We start from the raw sequence: 16,831 nt of genomic DNA on the forward strand, positions 1-16,831 counted from the left end.
GAGAGGTAAATTACAATGAAAGAAAAAGGCTAAGGCTCAAAATGGGTTCACTAAGGAAAAACAAGGTTAGGCTTTTGGCCAAATTGTATAATTTCTAAGTGCCCAAATCATCTCATGACTATTAAAAATTCATGTAATCTCAAAAGTCATCACAAAGCAAGTTCTAGAAGCAAAAATTCTGCACAATGCTCACTAATAAAAAACAAAAGGAGCACAAAAGCCTCACCATTTGAGTGGGATAAAATTGCATAAATTCTCAAACCAAAGTTTAAACAATCAAACAATCTAATAAGCATCAATATTAACAGTGTTTTATATCCGAGATAAAGTAAAATGAAAAAAATTAAGGAAGAACACCAGTTTTACCTGGCTTGATTGAAATTAAAAGATTCGTTCATTGCCTTCTTTCAACAAGATTCGATAAAAAACTATACGGGTATCCATTCAAAAGAGGAAAATTATCAACTACTTGATTAAAACAAAACTCAAGATAAAGACAGTAAGAATGAATGGACTCAATCAATAAGGGAAATGAAAGCAAGATAAAAACAACAGAAATAGAATTGGTACCTGCATAAAAATAAGGTACCTACCCCACATTTGAGAAAAATACTGTCCTCAGTATGAACAAGGTAGGCACTCCAAAAAGAAATAAAATACGCACAAAGAAACAAATTTTGGGAGTCCACAAAACAAAACAAAAAAAAAACTGAAAAACTAAAAGAAAAACAAGACAACAGAAAGAGATAAAAACTAGAAAGTCTACTGGATACTGCCCTTGATGTATGCTTTAACACTCCAAAATATGTTAGTCCTCAAAATTACGCATGAGCATCGAGTAAGCTAACTCCTGCAAAACTCAAGAATAAACACATCCCAAGCAACATCTAGTAAAAGGTTCAATAAAATGAAATCTCCTCAAAATAAAACAAACTAAAAACAAACTGAAGTATCTAACTAAAAAATAACTACATAAATAAAAAGATGTCCAAAAATTTAAAAAGCATAAATAGATTCGGGAATGCCTCTCGAAGGCGCTTCTTTTTGTTCGAGTCGTCTAGCTGGACTCTGCAGCAGTATTCTTGCATCGCGGGAAAATTGAGAAGGTGGGCTCAATATAAGTTGGGGCTCGAGGCATATAAGCGCAATGAGAAGGTCCGATGTGTGCGGTAGATGACCAAGGAGGTGCTCTCTGTACTGATTTGGGATGTCCATTCATTCACTCCAAATTTTGGCTAAGTGACCTGTCAAAAACAAACTTGCAATTACCCTTATCGGGTCTATCATGGCACAAAGTCTCAAATTGATACAAGTTGTTTTCTTCAGATGAATAACACATATTAACAGGGAAAGAAACATGTATAGCATCATCCATTTGTACATTATGTGGTTGTTTATTACATGCTGGACCAATTCCATCAATACAACAAATGGCATGAACATGGTTGGTGGAAGAACTGTCAAATGGGGGTAAACTAAAAGTAACACAGTCATCCCCTACATTAAGTTCTAACTTCCCCTCAAATACGTCTATCTTAGCTCTAGCTGTGGCAAGGAAAGGTCTCCCCAAAATCAATGGTACACCATGCTCATTATCTATATCCATAACCACAAAGTCCACAGGAAATATGAACTGATCTACCTTGACTAGCACATTCTCCACAATACCCCTAGGAAGCTTAACAGAACGGTCAGCTAATTGAATGCACATCCTAGTGGATTTTGCCTCCACAAACCTAGCTTATTGAACAAACTAGTAGGCATGACATTTATGCTAGCCCCCAAATCAGCTAATGCATCATCAACACACAAATTACCTAAAGTGCAAGGAATAGTGAAACTCCATGTATCGTGACGTTTCTCTGGCAACTGAGCACTCCTTGTTAAGCTGAACATAGGCTACCTCCTCCAACTTCCTTTTTTTGCTAAGTATGTCCTTTAAGAACTTGGCATACTTCGGCATCTGCTCCAATGCATCAATAAAAGGCAAGTTAATATGCAGTTGTCTAAAAATATCTAAAAACTTACTAAACTACTCTTTCGCCTCTCCTTGTTTGACTCTAGCAGGATAAGGAATCCTAGGTTGATATTCCCTGACTGGAATTGATTTCACCTTTTGTCCCTTAGGTTCCCTAACCGTACTGCTTGCCTCAACCTGCACATAAATAGTGGAGTCGTAAAAAATAGGCTTAGAAGGAGCTGAAACTAGCTTACCTGAACGCAAAGTGATGGCGTTCACATGCTCTCTCGGGTTAGACTCAATGGTGCTAGGCAGCGCTCCTTGCTGCCTCTCAGACAACATCTTAGAGATTTGGCCAATCTTGGTCTCCAAGTTCTGAATCGAGGCCTGCTGGTTCCTAAGTGCACTATCAGTTTGCTAGAACCTCATCTCCGTAGACGTCACAAACTTCATCATAAGCTCCTCTAAATTTGATTTCTTTTCTGGGGGAGGAGGAGCTTGTGCAGGCCCAATTGCCTGTTGCTGTGGCTGCTGATGAAGTCTTTGAAAATCAGGTGGACCCTGAGCATTATCTAGTTAACCACTTCTTATCTTCCTGATCGGCACCTAGAGGATTGCCACTGATAATTGTTCATGGCCATTTCCTCTATCAAATTCTGAGCCCGCCGGGCGCTCATCGCTTAGCGCTCCACCGCCGCAAAGCATCCACCATCTGCCTCATCGTAAGGTTCAACCCACTGTAGAAGGTTTGAACCTGCATCCACATTGGCAATCCGTGATGTGGGCAGCATCTCAGAAGGTCTTTAAACCTCTCCCATGCATCGTACATGCTTTCATCATCAAACTGCACAAAAGAAGATATGTCATTTCTAAGTTTAGTAGTTTTAGCGGGAGGAAAATACTTGTATAAATATTTTTCGGCCAACGCCTTCCAGGTAGTAATTGTTTACTGTGGAAGAGATTGCAACCATCTCTTGGATCTGTCCCTCAAGGAAAATGGAAATAATCTCAGCCGAATGGCATCATCGGTTGTTCCATTTATTTTAAATGTGTCACAAATCTCCAAAAAGTTAGAGATATGAGCATTGGAATCCTCGCTGGGCAATCCTCCAAACCGCACACTCTACTAGATCATCTGGATGACATTGGCTTTTATTTCAAAGTTGTTGGCCGCTACAGCAGGTCTGACTATACTAGTTTTCATCCCATCTAAAGATGGTCGAGCAAACTCATACATCGTCATCGGCCTGGGGGTTGAGGTCCTCCATCGCGTCAGCTCCTTGAACCTGAACTGTAACTCCGTCCTCCTTCTCAACTGCCTGCAAACGTCGTCTCAATAATCTGAGAGAGCGCTCTAGGTCAGATAAGGGTGCTATGGGATCAGGGTTAGAGCTTTTGGTCATAAACTACCTGAAACCGACAACCAAACAACCACCAATCAACAAAAAATAATAAAATAAAAAATAAAGAATAAATAAATTAATTAATAATGACTAAATTAACATAAAAACAATTCACTCTAGTTCACCATTAATATCCCCCGGCAACGGCGCCAAAAACTTAATGGGCTACTTATGCAACCTACACCTAAAACAGTGAACCTATCGATGCGGTCCAACACTAGTGAGTATTAAGGTCGTATCCCTAGAGATCGGGTGAACCTAAAGTTACTACTGTTCGTTATGTTATTTAGTCTGAAATAAGGTGTGAGAAGTCTAAATTAATTAACTAATGCTTATGAATGCAAATAAAGGAACAACAGCAACTGACAATCGAAAGACAACCATAACGAAGAATCAAACCCAAAGGGGACCTAAGTGATGGAATTCTAAGGTTGATTTTATAAACTACCAATCTTGCTACCCATGCCTAAATCCTGAATCGAACTCGGCTCCTCTCTCGAGCTCACAAAGTTCCTAAATCTGAACTAACCTAATGGAATCTCTTCTTATCAGATTATTACAGATTAGCGTTAAGCGTGATTTTGAACTATTAAGAGTTGTTAATTCTTAATCCAGCGAGTAAATTAACCTTATCTCTAAGTGTTAACTACCAGTTCTTACTATTTAATTTCCAGTTGTAAAAAGCATTTCTCAATGTCAAGAAACAACCCAAAAGACAATTAATTTAATGTCTCAAATTAATTGAATCAAATTTAATTACTAAACAGTAAGAAGATTACAAAAATGGCAGATAAAAATCCAATCATTAAATACAATCCATCAACAAAGGTGAACCCCAATGGGTTCGGCAGTTCTAGCTACTCATAATGAAAGAAACAAATACAAAAGGAAATAAATAACAGAAAAGAAAATGGAACATATAACCGCTCTTCTATCGAATCGGAGTTGGAATGTCGCAAGTGCCAATTCTGAAACCAGCCTCAAGTAAAGATCTCGGATGTCTTGGTCAATCATCTAGATACTTCAATCTTTGCTTGAATCCTCCAAATCAATCCTTTGAACTGACGTTGGTCTCCCAAAATGTCAAGAACAGAGGTGCAGAAGTGAGGGGTTACGCGCATAGAGAAGTCCAGAAATCAGAACCAGAACCCTGTCTCATTTTACGTGCGCCTACTTATTGGCAGAAGTGCCCTAGCCCGTGCCATGGCCCATGCCACGGCTCGTGCAATGGCCCGTGCTAATATGCACGGCTAGGGCCAATATGCATGGCCCGTGCCAATATGCACGGCCCGTGCAACGGGCAAGGAAGGTCGTGCAAATGTGCATGGCCATGCAATTGCTTGTGCGAAGGCCTCAAATTGCGCGCTAATCAAGGAATCGACTCTGACAAACATCTAATATGCGTAAATCATCCATATAGCTTGGTTTATGCCCGGTAATCAATCAATTTCCTATCAATGAGTCCGTAATCCTGAAAAACTCATAAACATACCAAAGTGAGATCAAACAGGAATAAATATGACTTAAATACACGAATAAACGACTAATAAACAATCAATAAATATGCCCGCCAAAAAAATCACAATAGAAAAAGTAAATACACGAATAAACGACTAATAAACAATCAATAAATATGCATAGAATCATCTACATCATCAGTAATAGGGGTACACACTTTTGTAATGCTCTACTAGAAAAAATGTTAAGGAGGGTGGTGTCACACATAAATTTGCCACCCTTTATTACCCTCAAACCAATGGTCAAGTAGAGAATACTAATAGAGAGTTGAAGAGAATCCTTGAGAAAACTGTAGAATGATCTAGGAAGGATTGGTCCATTAAACTTAATGATGCTCTGTGGGCCTACAAGATTGTGTTCAAAACAGCCCTAAGAACTATTCCTTATAGATTAGTTTATGGAAAACTGATAGCCTATTTATGTAGCTACAATCTAAGGCAGTGAACCTATCGATGCAGACTAGCACTAATGGCAAGTATCAAGGTCGTATTCTCTGGAAAGGATGATCCTAGAACTACTGTAGCGTCTTATATTATCTAACCTGAACAAATCGATGAAGTTGCTATTCTATGATTAAATGCAAGCTAAGTGATTAACTAAATGTCAAACAGTCTAGAAGGATTTCATGAAACAATCAAAGGAAAAAGCAAACCTAAGGGGACCTAAGCTAGTTGGAATTTAGTGAAGGTAGAGATTATATTGATTACCAATTGCGATTACCTATGGATGAATTCTTAAATGAATTCAGTCTCCCTCTCGAGATAACCGAATTCCCAAACCTAAGAACCTAAAGTTGGAATCTCTTCCTAGCAATCGATTATTAAGTTAGCATTAAGCTTTAATCCGCCTCTTTTAAGCTTTGTTAGTTCTTAATTCGGCTAGTCAATCATCCTTATCTCTAAGCGATCATTAACTAGTTCTTGCTATTCAAATTTCCAATTGCTAAATGAATTTCTCAATTACATAAAAGCAATCTAAACACCACAACTCACAACGTCTCATGAATAATGTGATTTCTCATTAATAATGAAAGTAAGAAGAAATAAGCATTGATGATCAAAGTCTCATTAACATTAAAAGCAATCCAACAACATAGGAACCCAATGGGTTCAATAATTCTAGCTACTCATGCTAATAAGCAACACAAAGTAAGGAACAAATATAGAAAAGCAATTTGAAAGCATGTACACCCTTCTTCTTCAAGTTGGATGAAAAGCCCTAAATTCTCAAATCTGAATGATGAACCCTAAATTGCCTCTTGAATGCCTCTAAATCCACTCTTGATCTTCAATGTGATGTTTAAACTAATGTAATCCTTCCTTCAATAGGTGAAATAGTCTCCTAAAGTCGAATATTGAAGTTTGGAAAAGGATGGCTTGTGCATGTATGTGTGAAATCGAGTCAGAAAATTGAACCCTAGCGAAATAATTTGATTTTGCCTATATAATTGTCCCAGCACGGCCGTGGTCAAGCCCGTGCTGGACTTCTGAGTCCCACAACTTAGGGCTTCTTCCTGGCCGTGCCCTCGCCGGTTTTGAGCCACCACGGGCCGTGATGGAGGCTGTGGTAGCCTCGAAAACCATGCCAAAATGGCACTCTTGAGGGTCAAGTGTTGATGGTTCAGCACGATTAGAGTCCAGGTTGTGCTCAATCTTGAAATGGTAGCCCTTGCTCAATTTTGATGGATTCTGGTCCGTATTTGCATGTATTTCCCTCGACTACTAATAATGTCCATCGATAATAATCTGAAACATGAAAGGAACTAAAACACAGGTGATTCTAGCATAAAAAAAGATAACTATGCACAAAAATGGAAGTAATTGGGTATATAAACATGTATAAAATGATGCACATCAAATCACGCACACTTAAGCCTTTGCTTGTCCTCAAGCAATCAATAACGCAATACATATACAAGCAACAATCACCCCTCAAAATCCATGCTAAAGTTCACAACTTAATCTTATTCAACATATAAAGAATGAAACTCGAGTAGCTAAACAAATCATACACCTTCAAAGAAGAACTATAGTAATACCATCTCGAAATACAACTTTTATAATAACTCAGCATTAAAGACCAGGAACCATTGCCTCATAGGAATCTCTGAAATCACTCACAGTGTTTACAGCTAAACAAGAAGATTCCCTCAATGTAGCTGCATAAAACTTGTTTATCATAAGCTTGCTCATCAATCTCATCTTCACTACTGCGAATAAATGAATACCAAAATCAAAGGGTCTTTACAAGGGTTGAAATGTGGCTAAGGTAAATGTAAGAATATTTGGATAGAAGTGTAGAGTATACTAAAAAATCATGCAATTATTTAGAAATGAATGCTTCAGGAGCTGAATGCCAAAACAAAAAAAAAACTCACTAAGCCTTACTTAAAGTAAAAGATGCTCACAAGAATTAAATCTAAAAGAGCTAAGAGCTAAGAAATAAGTCAGAAATTTTTTTCTTTTTCTTTTTCTTCTTTTTTTTTTCTTTCTTTTTAGCATATATATATACCACAGCAGCTTACACAGGGACTGCATGATTAGTGACATAAACAACGAGAACAGTTATCTAATTTGGATTGAAGGGAGCATCAAAGAATGATTAAAAAGATTAAGTGAATTTATAACAAAATTAGGCACTATGATTCCATAAAAGAAGAAGCATAACACATAATTATTCAGTATACAAGGTGAAAGAAAAGATAAATGTATAGAATGGTGTATGTGTAGTGTATAGGTGCAAATTACGAAGAAAAGGTTAAGGCTCAAAACTGGTTGACTAATGAAAACAAAGGGGTAGGCTTTTGGCCAGATATGGTGAATTCCTAAGTTGCCCAAATCATCTAATGGTATTCAAAAGTTGATGTAACCTTAACAAGTATTACAGAGCAAGTTCTAGAAACAACATTAAGTACAGCGCACACTCAAACAAGAAAAATCATGAGCACAATTTGCAATGGATGCTCAAATTTTGGTTCAAATACTCACATTTGAAATGGCTAAAATTTGCAATTGGTTCCCAGACTTATCAATTGAATCATAACATAAATTGTATAAGAGATTGGCATAATCAAAGTTCAAAGATGAAGGTTGTAAAGTTGCACGGAACTCAAGCAACACCGGTTTAACCCGGCCAAATTGACATATTGAATACGGTGAAATTGCTTTCCAAGAATAAAAATCGAGAGGGACAATCAATTACTAGTGTGTGAATTAAGTCATTAATTACGAAAGAATAAACTAAGCTTAAATGTCGTGAAGAACCTAGGTCCTAACATCCTAAGAATAGTCCATTATCATTGCCTAAACAATCAAGGGATGATAAAACCATAATACCTACCCCACACTTGAGTATAACACTATCCACATTGTTAGAAAAATAAAATCGGGTATATTACATAGCTAGCACATCAAAAGAGTGAAGATCATAATAAATGTACATAGCATGAAGGCAAAGCAAAGTGTTCCACTAAAATAACATAATATGAAAGCAAAATGAAAGAAAATAAAATAAAATGAAAATGCAAACAGAAACGAAAATAAAATAAAAAGAAAGAAAGAAAATAAGGAAAAGGAAAAGAAATAGAGCACAAATTTTTATCACTGCTGGTAGTCTACCGAAGGCGCATCCTCACTGGCTGGATCGGTTGGAGGGTGAGGAGTAAGGGAAGGCACTGAAGGAGGGGGCGGTGGTGGTGGCACAGGATCCATGAAGCAACCTGCTAGATCAAACTCCATACCATCGATGAATCGCTAATTTTATGCTCCGGACTCCGGCATCTTTTGTATCTGCTCCGCCATTAGGTCCGTTTGGGTGGCCTACCTATCTAGCCCATGCATAAGCTGCTGGAGCATATCATTTAACCCTTGAAATTGTGCCCTAGTCTCATTTTGAAACTGCCCAAACTCCTTTCTATGCTGCACAAACTCAGTATAGTGCTGCTGTTATAAATCACAAACTCGATCTAGTCTGTTAGCTAAAGCACTAATCTGAGCACTCGATGTCCCTACAAAATAAGAAGAGGAAGCTCCAAATGTAGGCATAAACACTTTAGCTGGGTTAGGAATCCTAATATCTAGAATCTCAGTCGTAGGGTCTTGGGCTCCTAGAGCTGTTGTCTCTCTAGCCTTCCTGACTATTGCTTGACGAGCATGTACTCAATGCCGTGTGGGTGACGAGTGGCTGTGATCATCTACATGTTGATCATCTGTCTAATCCCTAATGGTTTCATGTCATCAATCTGAGAAAGCTCGGATAGACAGTCATCCAGTCTTTTGGCCAACCTAGTCACATACGGGCCAAAGCAGTAGTGCATCTTCTTTTAGGCGTCGACTATGAAGGAATAGACTTGATGAACCAACAGATATCACAAGGAATAGACTTCATGAGCCAACAGATATCGCATGTCAAGCTTCTTACGATGTTGAATAGCCCAGAGAATGAATACATCAGTTTGTATGACTACTCCAAAACTATCTCCTCGGCCTATAATCGTGTAAGCTAACAGTGTCTGGAGATAGCAAAGATGATTCGGAAGGCTAAACGCCTTAGACCTGCTGGGCTAGTATGATTCTGGCCTGAGTACTAATGAATCCCACATGGTGTCGTATGAGATTGGGTTGATGTAGATGCATCCTTGATACTCCTCGCCTGAGATCTCCTGCTCAGTCCATAAACCTAAATGCATGTCGAATTGTGGAACTCACATTGAGAACCCCCTTCCTCCAAGTTTGAAGTAAACTGCATCAGGCTGATGCTAGTTTTTGATCTGTTGCTGCAGGAAGAAGGTGCTGAGGAATTCAATGGTGAGCTTGCGGTAGGTGGGCTCAATGATGTCGAAGAATCGTGCGTAAGGCAGTGTGTCGAACAGTGCACGAACATCCTAAGCCAATCCCACTCTCTCCAGGGATGCAAAGTCGATGCAATGTCCAACCATTACTTGCTTCCATCTCATGACTTAGAAGCGACTCTCGTTATCAACATTCTAAAATGTCCATAAGGGATGTGGACCAGGTGCGGGTGGATTTGCAGCTGGTGTTCTTTATGCTCGGACTAGTTACTGTTATGGTGGGGGTGCTAGTGCTGGTGCTGGTGAAGGTGAAGTGGAAGAAGAAGTTCCCTTACTACGCGAGCGCTTGCAAGTAGCGGCGCATTGCGGTTGCTTTCGATGGGATTGATCTCGGTCCCTCATATTGCCTAATATAGTCAATCATTAGTATTCGAACAAGAAATCAAGTTAATATAAATTACACTAAAAATCTAGGAGCATAACGACTATAATTTTATTAACAGAAAACTTTAGACTTAAAACTAAGACTAAAGCCTCAATTTCCTGCAGAAAGCCAATTCACAATGGCATTCTAGCCCACATTATTACGCACCAAATGGAGAGAATTTATGCTATTAATTTTTCAGGATAGAATGCCATAAATTAATTTTATTGCTAGCGAACCCCATACTTAGCATTTCATTATTCAAAACCATACCAATACAATAACTAATCTGAACTAAATCTAATCCAAATCAAACTTAAGTAGTGTAAACAAAAATAAAATAAAACAATACAATAAACCAACCAAACCAATAAATACTGACAACTACTAGAGCATATCAAAATGTCTTAAATAATAACAATTAGATAAAAGAAAAATCAAATTTAACCAAATAAAAGCAAAAGGCGAAGAAACTTACTTGAAATTACCGTGACAGGTAAGAAAAATCGAGAAGAATGAGAAAAAGCACCTTAGACTTTAGAGGGGGAAAAGTTGGAAAAGATTTGAAATGGCCTGCTTAAGTCACGGGGTCAACACGGCCTGGACTCGGCCCGTGCTGAACCCTGAAGCTTCCTCCATATGCTAGTTCACCATGGGCGAGGGCATCGCCGTGCTGGTCAGCACGACCTGGTATTGTCGCCCGTGGTGCCTTCGAAAGCCGTGGTGAACGACCGATTTTAGGTGTGAGTGATGGGCTCTTTATGCAACCTACACCTAAGGCAGTGAACCTACCGATGCAGCCTAGCACTAGTGAGTATCAAGGTCGTATCCCTAGAGATCGGGTGAACCTAGAGTTACTACTGTTGCTATGTTATCTAGTCTGAAATAGGGTGTGAAAGTTCTAACGTACCAGCTAATGGTTATGAGTGCAAATAAGTAAATGAAGAACAATGGATAATCAAAAGACAATTGCAAAGAGAGAAACAAACCCAAAAGGGAGCCTAAGTGATGGAATTCTAAAGATGGATTTTATGGATTGCCGATCTTGCTTACCCGTGCCTAAATCCTGAATTGAATCCCGGTTCCTCTCTCGAGCTTACCGGATTCCTAAACCTGCACTAACCTAATGGAATCTCTTCCTATCGGATTACTACAGATTAGCATTAAGTATGATTTAAAACTATTAAGAGTTATTAGTTCTTAATCCGGCGAGTAAATCAACCTTATCTCTAAGTGTTAACTACCAGTCCTTACTATTCAATGTCCAGTTGTAACAAGCATTTCTCAATGTCAAGAAACAACCTAATAAACAATTAATCCAACGTCTCAAATTAACTGAATCAAACTTTTATTACTGAATAGCAAGAAGATTGCAAGAATGACAATTATAAAAACTAACAATTAAGCATAATCCATCAACAAAGGTGAACCCTAATGGATTCAAAAGATCTAGCTACTCATGTTCATGGTTAAAGCAATTAGGGAACAAAATAAGGAAAAACAAATTAAAGGCATGTACACCCTTCTCTTTCAAGCTGAATGAGAAACCCTAAAATTGCAAATTCGAAATCTCAAACCCTAGTTGCCTCTTGAATGCTCCCAAAGTTTGTCTTGATCTTCAATTCGATGTTGGAACAAGTGAAATCCCTCCTTCAATTGATGAAATTGATCTCTCAAGGTCTACAATTGAGGTATAGGAAACAATTGGTTAAGTGTGTGTCTTGGAATTGAGTCCAAAATTCGTCTCCTCTCCAAAAGAACTCAAAATTTCCTATATAGTTGATTCAGCATGGCCGGAGTCCAGGCAGTGCTGAATCTGTGGAGTCTGTTGTGCTGACTCCTTCCAAGCCGTGCCCAAGCCGGTGCTGAGCCACCACAGGCCATGCTGGAGGCCGTGGTGGCTACGGAAGGCGTGCTGAAATGGCACAATTGGGGATAGCCTCTTGGTAATTCAGCACGGCTGAAGTCCAGGCCGTGCTCAACCCTCGAGGTGCTAGTTCTCACCCAATTTGATGGATTTTGGTTCGTAATCACACGTATTTCCCTCGATTATTGATGGTGTCCTTCGAAAATGACCTGAAATGAGAAAGGAAACAAAAGACAGGTGATTCTAGCATAAAACGGGATAATCATGCATAAAAATGTAAACAATCGGGCATGAAAACATGTGTAGTATGATGCTTATCAGTGAGCTATACAGCCTGTGGTGGCCTCGAAAGCCGTGGTGGACGGCTGATTTTCCAAACTCTTCATGTGCATGTTTATTACGGGTAGGACTCCGGCCGGGCATGCTTCCAAGTAACACAGAGTCTAATCCAAGGGAGCATGCCAAAGCAATTACTTTGAGATCAGGTAAGGAACTTCCTAGTCCATCTATGCCTTTTACTAATAATGATTCTGATGTGCAAGTGGATGAGTCGAAAAAGGAAGACAAGCCTGAGGAGAAAGGAAAGGAAGCAGTTAAAGAGAAGGAGGATTCGAAGAAGATCCCCTTGAGGCCATACCAACCTCCCATTCCATATCCTATAAAACTCAAACAGGATAAAGTTTATCAGCAATTCAGTAAGTTTTTGGATCTTTTTAAACAATTGCGGATTAACTTGCCTTTTGTTGAAGCTATTTCGCAGATGCCAAAGTATGCAAAGTTTTTAAAGGAGATTCTAAGCAACAAGAGGAAGTTAGAGGATTTGGGATTGATGACCTTGAATGCAGAATGCTCAGCAGTGTTTCAAAGCAAGATTCCAGTCAAACGACGTGACCCAGGGAGTTTTACTATACCTTGTTTGATTGGGGATAAATTGAAATTGCTGGCATTAGCTGATTTTGGAGCTAGCATCAATTTGATGCCAGCTCATTGTTTGAGGAGTTAGGATTAAGCACTTATAAGCTAACTCCTACTAGGATGAGTATACAATTAGCAGACAGAACTGTTAAGTACCCAAAAGGGATTATAGAGGATGTGCTAGTTAAAGTTGACAAATTTATATTTCCTATGGATTTTGTTGTCACGGATATGGATGGTGAGAGTGATGTTCTATTGATCCTAGGTAGACCATTTTTAGCTACATCTAGAGCTTTAATAGATGTTAGTAGCGGAAAGTTGGAACTTAGGGTAGATGATGAGAGCATTATGTTTGATTTGACTAAATCCTTGAGACACCCATATGAGCACGATGATACTGTGTGTTCGATTGATGTTATGGATGATATTGTGGAGTCTCAATTGCAGGAAATATTGATTGATGATCCTTTGCAAGTGGCAATGCAAGAAAATGAGGATAATTTGTCCATGAACAAGTGTTGGAGCAGCTAGAACACTTATTAGCTGCCAATTTTAATGATGAAAAGACTGATGGTTTTGTTGATCTTGACAGGTCAGGAGTAAAGAACTGAAGCCTTCTTTGGAGGAGCCGCCCGTTCTTGAGTTGAAAGAGTTGCCAGCGCACTTAATGTATGCCTACTTAGATGAAGCAAAGCGCTTACCGTTCATTATTTTCGCTTATCTCACACCTGAGGACAGGGAGATGGTGCTGTGTATTTTGAGAAGGTATGCAAAGGCAGTTGAACCCTCATATGAATGAGGTGGTTAAAAAGGAGGTAATTAAACTTCTTGATGCAGGTTTAGTTTATCCTATTTCTGACAGTTCTTGGGTGAGTCCTGTGTAGGTGGTTCCCAAGAAAGGGGGCATGACTGTGGTGAAAAACGAAAAGGAGGAGTTGATTCCTACACGAACGGTAACGGGCTTCAAGTTTGTATAAACTACCGATGCTTGAATGACGCTACCCGAAAGGACCACTCTCCCCTTCCTTTTATTGATCAAATGCTTGAGAGGCTTTCAGACCATATATATTATTGCTTCCTTGATGGTTTTTCTGATTACTTTCAGATTCCTATAGCACCAGAAGACCAAGAGAAGACGACAATCACTCCTTATGGCACTTTTGCCTATAGAAGGATGTCGTTTGGCTTGTGTAATGTGCCTGCGACCTTTTAATGGTGTATGATGGCCATTTTCCATGACATGATAGAGGAGTCGATGGAGGTCTTCACGGATGACTTCTCTGTATTCGGTAACTCTTTTTCTCATTGTTTGCATAATTTGGAAAGGATGTTAGTTAGGTGTGTTGAAGCTAACCTTGTGTTGAATTGGGAAAAATGTCATTTTTTGGTCCAAGAGGGTACAGTGTTAGGACATAAAGTGTCAAATGCAGGGATGGAAGTAGATAGAGCTAAAGTGGAAGTTATAAGTAAGCTACCTCCCCCTACTTCGATTATGGCTGTTAGAAGTTTCTTAGGGCATGGAGGGTTTTATAGAAGGTTCGTTAAGGACTTTTCTAAGATTGCTAGGCCTTTACTCAATTGCTAGTAAAAGATGTGCCTTTTGTATTTGATGATGATTGTTTAGCAGCTTTTGAGTTATTAAAGGAAAAACTAACCACGGCTCCCGTCATGGTTTCTCCTGATTGGGAGTTGCCCTTTGAGCTTATGTGCGATGCTAGTGATTTTGCAGTTGGAGCTGTTTTAGGCCAGCGTAGGGAGAAGAAGTTTCAACCTATTTACTATGCTAGCAAGACGCTTACGGATGCCCAAGAACACTATACCACCACAGAGAAGGAGCTCCTGGCTGTCGTGTTCGCTTTTGATAAATTTCGTTCTTACCTTGTGCTGTCAAAGACAATCGTTTACACAGATCATTCTACTTTAAGGTATTTATTTTCAAAGCATGATTCTAAGCCTAGATTGATTCATTGGGTTCTTTTATTGCAGGAATTTGACTTGGAAATTAAGGACAAACGAGTAGCTGAAAATCTTGCAGTAGACCATCTTTCTCGATTGGAGAACCTACAATTGGAGGAGCTTAATGAGCAAGAGATCGATGACTTCTTTCCGGATGCGCACTAATGCTCAATGCAGGTAACTAATGCTAATCCTTGGTTTTTTGATTATGCTAATTATTTGGCTGCAAGGGTACTCCCAAAGGGTATGACGAGCCAACAAAAGAAGAAATTCTTTGCTGACTTAAAGTACTACATTTAGGACGACCCCCTTCTTGTTTAGGATTTATGCAGATCAAATTATCAGGAGGTGTGTATATGGGGAGGAGGTCATTCAAATTCTCAAGCATTGTCATGAGGGACCAGTTGGTGGACACCAAGCCGTAAAACATACGGCCAGGAAGGTTTTGGATGCTGGTTTTTATTGGTCGACTATCTTCCAGCATATGTCCAGGTTTGTGATGCATGCCAACGGTCAGGTAACATTTTTGCCCGAGATGAAATGCCCCAACATAGTATACAAGTGTTAGAAATTTTTGATGATTGGGGCATTGATTTTATGGGTTCTTTTCCTTCTTCATATGGATGCAAGTATATATTGGTTGCTATTGAATATTTTTCTAAATAGCCTGAGGCACAAGCCTTGCCTACTAATGATGCTAGGGTAGTTGTGAAGTTCCTTAAGAAACTATTCTCTAGGTTTGGAACACCTCGAGCGTTAATTAGTGATAGAGGAACCCATTTCTGTAATTCTCAACTTGAGAAAGTGCTTAAAAGATATGGAGTATCTTAACGATTCTCCACAGCTTATCACCCACAAACGAGTGGGCAAGTAGAGGTTACTAATAGAGGGTTTAAGCGCATTTTAGAGAAGACTGTAGGAGCCAGTAGAAAAGATTGGGCTACAAAGCTAGATGATGCTTTATGGGCATTTAGAACTGCCTATAGGACTTCTACAGGGTTCACTCCCTTTAGGCTTGTGTATGGGAAAGGTTGCCATTTACTTGTTGAGGTAAAACATAAAGCGCTATGGGCACTTAAATCTTGTAACTTGATTTATATAGCGCAGGTAGATAGAGACAGTGGCAACTAAATGAACTAGAGGAGTGGTGTCAACAAGCTTATGAAAATTTGACAATCTATAAGGCAAAGACCAAACAGTGGCATGACAAGCGATTGAAAGGTTTGAAGGAGTTTAACGTAGGAGATAGTGTGTTGTTATTTAACTCTCGTCTCCGTTTATTTCCAAGAAAGCTGAAGAGTCGCTGGTCGGGGCCATTTACAGTGACGCAAGTCTTCCCTTATGGTGCGGTTGAATTGCATCATCCGGAAAAGGGAAATTTCAAGGTTAGTGGGCAGAGGTTGAAGCATTATCTTGGAGGGTCACTGGATATGGAGGAGCATGTGAATTTGGCGCTCCATTTCTGATTTGAAAAGGATTGAAGTCCAGCTTATGACTTTAAAGAAGCTTGTTTCTTTTAATTTCGTTTTAATACTTTAGCTTTTCCATTTTTGGTATTGATTTTGGTTTGAATTATGTGTGAACTTAGTTTGATTAGGTTTTACAGTTTGTTTTTGTTAAGTTTTATGTATGTTGAGTGTATAAGTTAAGGACTTATTGGTTGTGCAGGTGAGAAAGATTGAGAAAGTGCTGAAAATCTCAAGTTTTGCAGTTTCTGGAGCTCAACACGGGCGTGTCTAAGGCCGTGTTGGTAACACGGCCAGTTATGTTGATCGTGTTAATCAACACGGACCGTGTTCTATTTGCAGAAAAACAAATTTTAAAGGGACACGTTTATAGAAGGTAACACGGCTAGTTATACTGGACCGTGTTGGCAATACGCCCCCGTGTTGTTTCAACACCGACCGTATTCAATTTGCAAAAATTAAATTAAAGATGGACACGTGGCCAATCACAGCATGTTCATAGTTTAGATAACGAGTATCTAACAAAGAAAGTC

At 39.2% G+C, this 16,831-nt stretch overlaps 1 protein-coding gene and 1 non-coding gene across 2 annotated transcripts; both read left to right on the forward strand.

Annotated features, from left to right (window-relative positions):
• Window positions 1-2,730: 2,730 nt before the first annotated feature.
• LOC112535045 lies at window positions 2,731-2,837 on the forward strand. The gene has a single exon (XR_003079248.1). It is a non-coding gene; the product is annotated as a small nucleolar RNA R71 (small nucleolar RNA).
• Window positions 2,838-14,544: 11,707 nt separating this feature from the next.
• LOC125370964 lies at window positions 14,545-16,298 on the forward strand. Its single transcript, XM_048378428.1, has 5 exons — window positions 14,545-14,801; window positions 15,154-15,349; window positions 15,499-15,616; window positions 15,677-15,882; window positions 16,017-16,298. Exons 1-5 carry the CDS (start codon window positions 14,545-14,547, stop codon window positions 16,296-16,298), a joined length of 1,059 nt encoding a protein of 352 aa, XP_048234385.1.
• Window positions 16,299-16,831: the final 533 nt, after the last annotated feature.

Source organism: Ricinus communis, chromosome 8 (assembly GCF_019578655.1).
Source record: "Ricinus communis isolate WT05 ecotype wild-type chromosome 8, ASM1957865v1, whole genome shotgun sequence".
Lineage (NCBI taxonomy): Eukaryota > Viridiplantae > Streptophyta > Magnoliopsida > Malpighiales > Euphorbiaceae > Ricinus > Ricinus communis.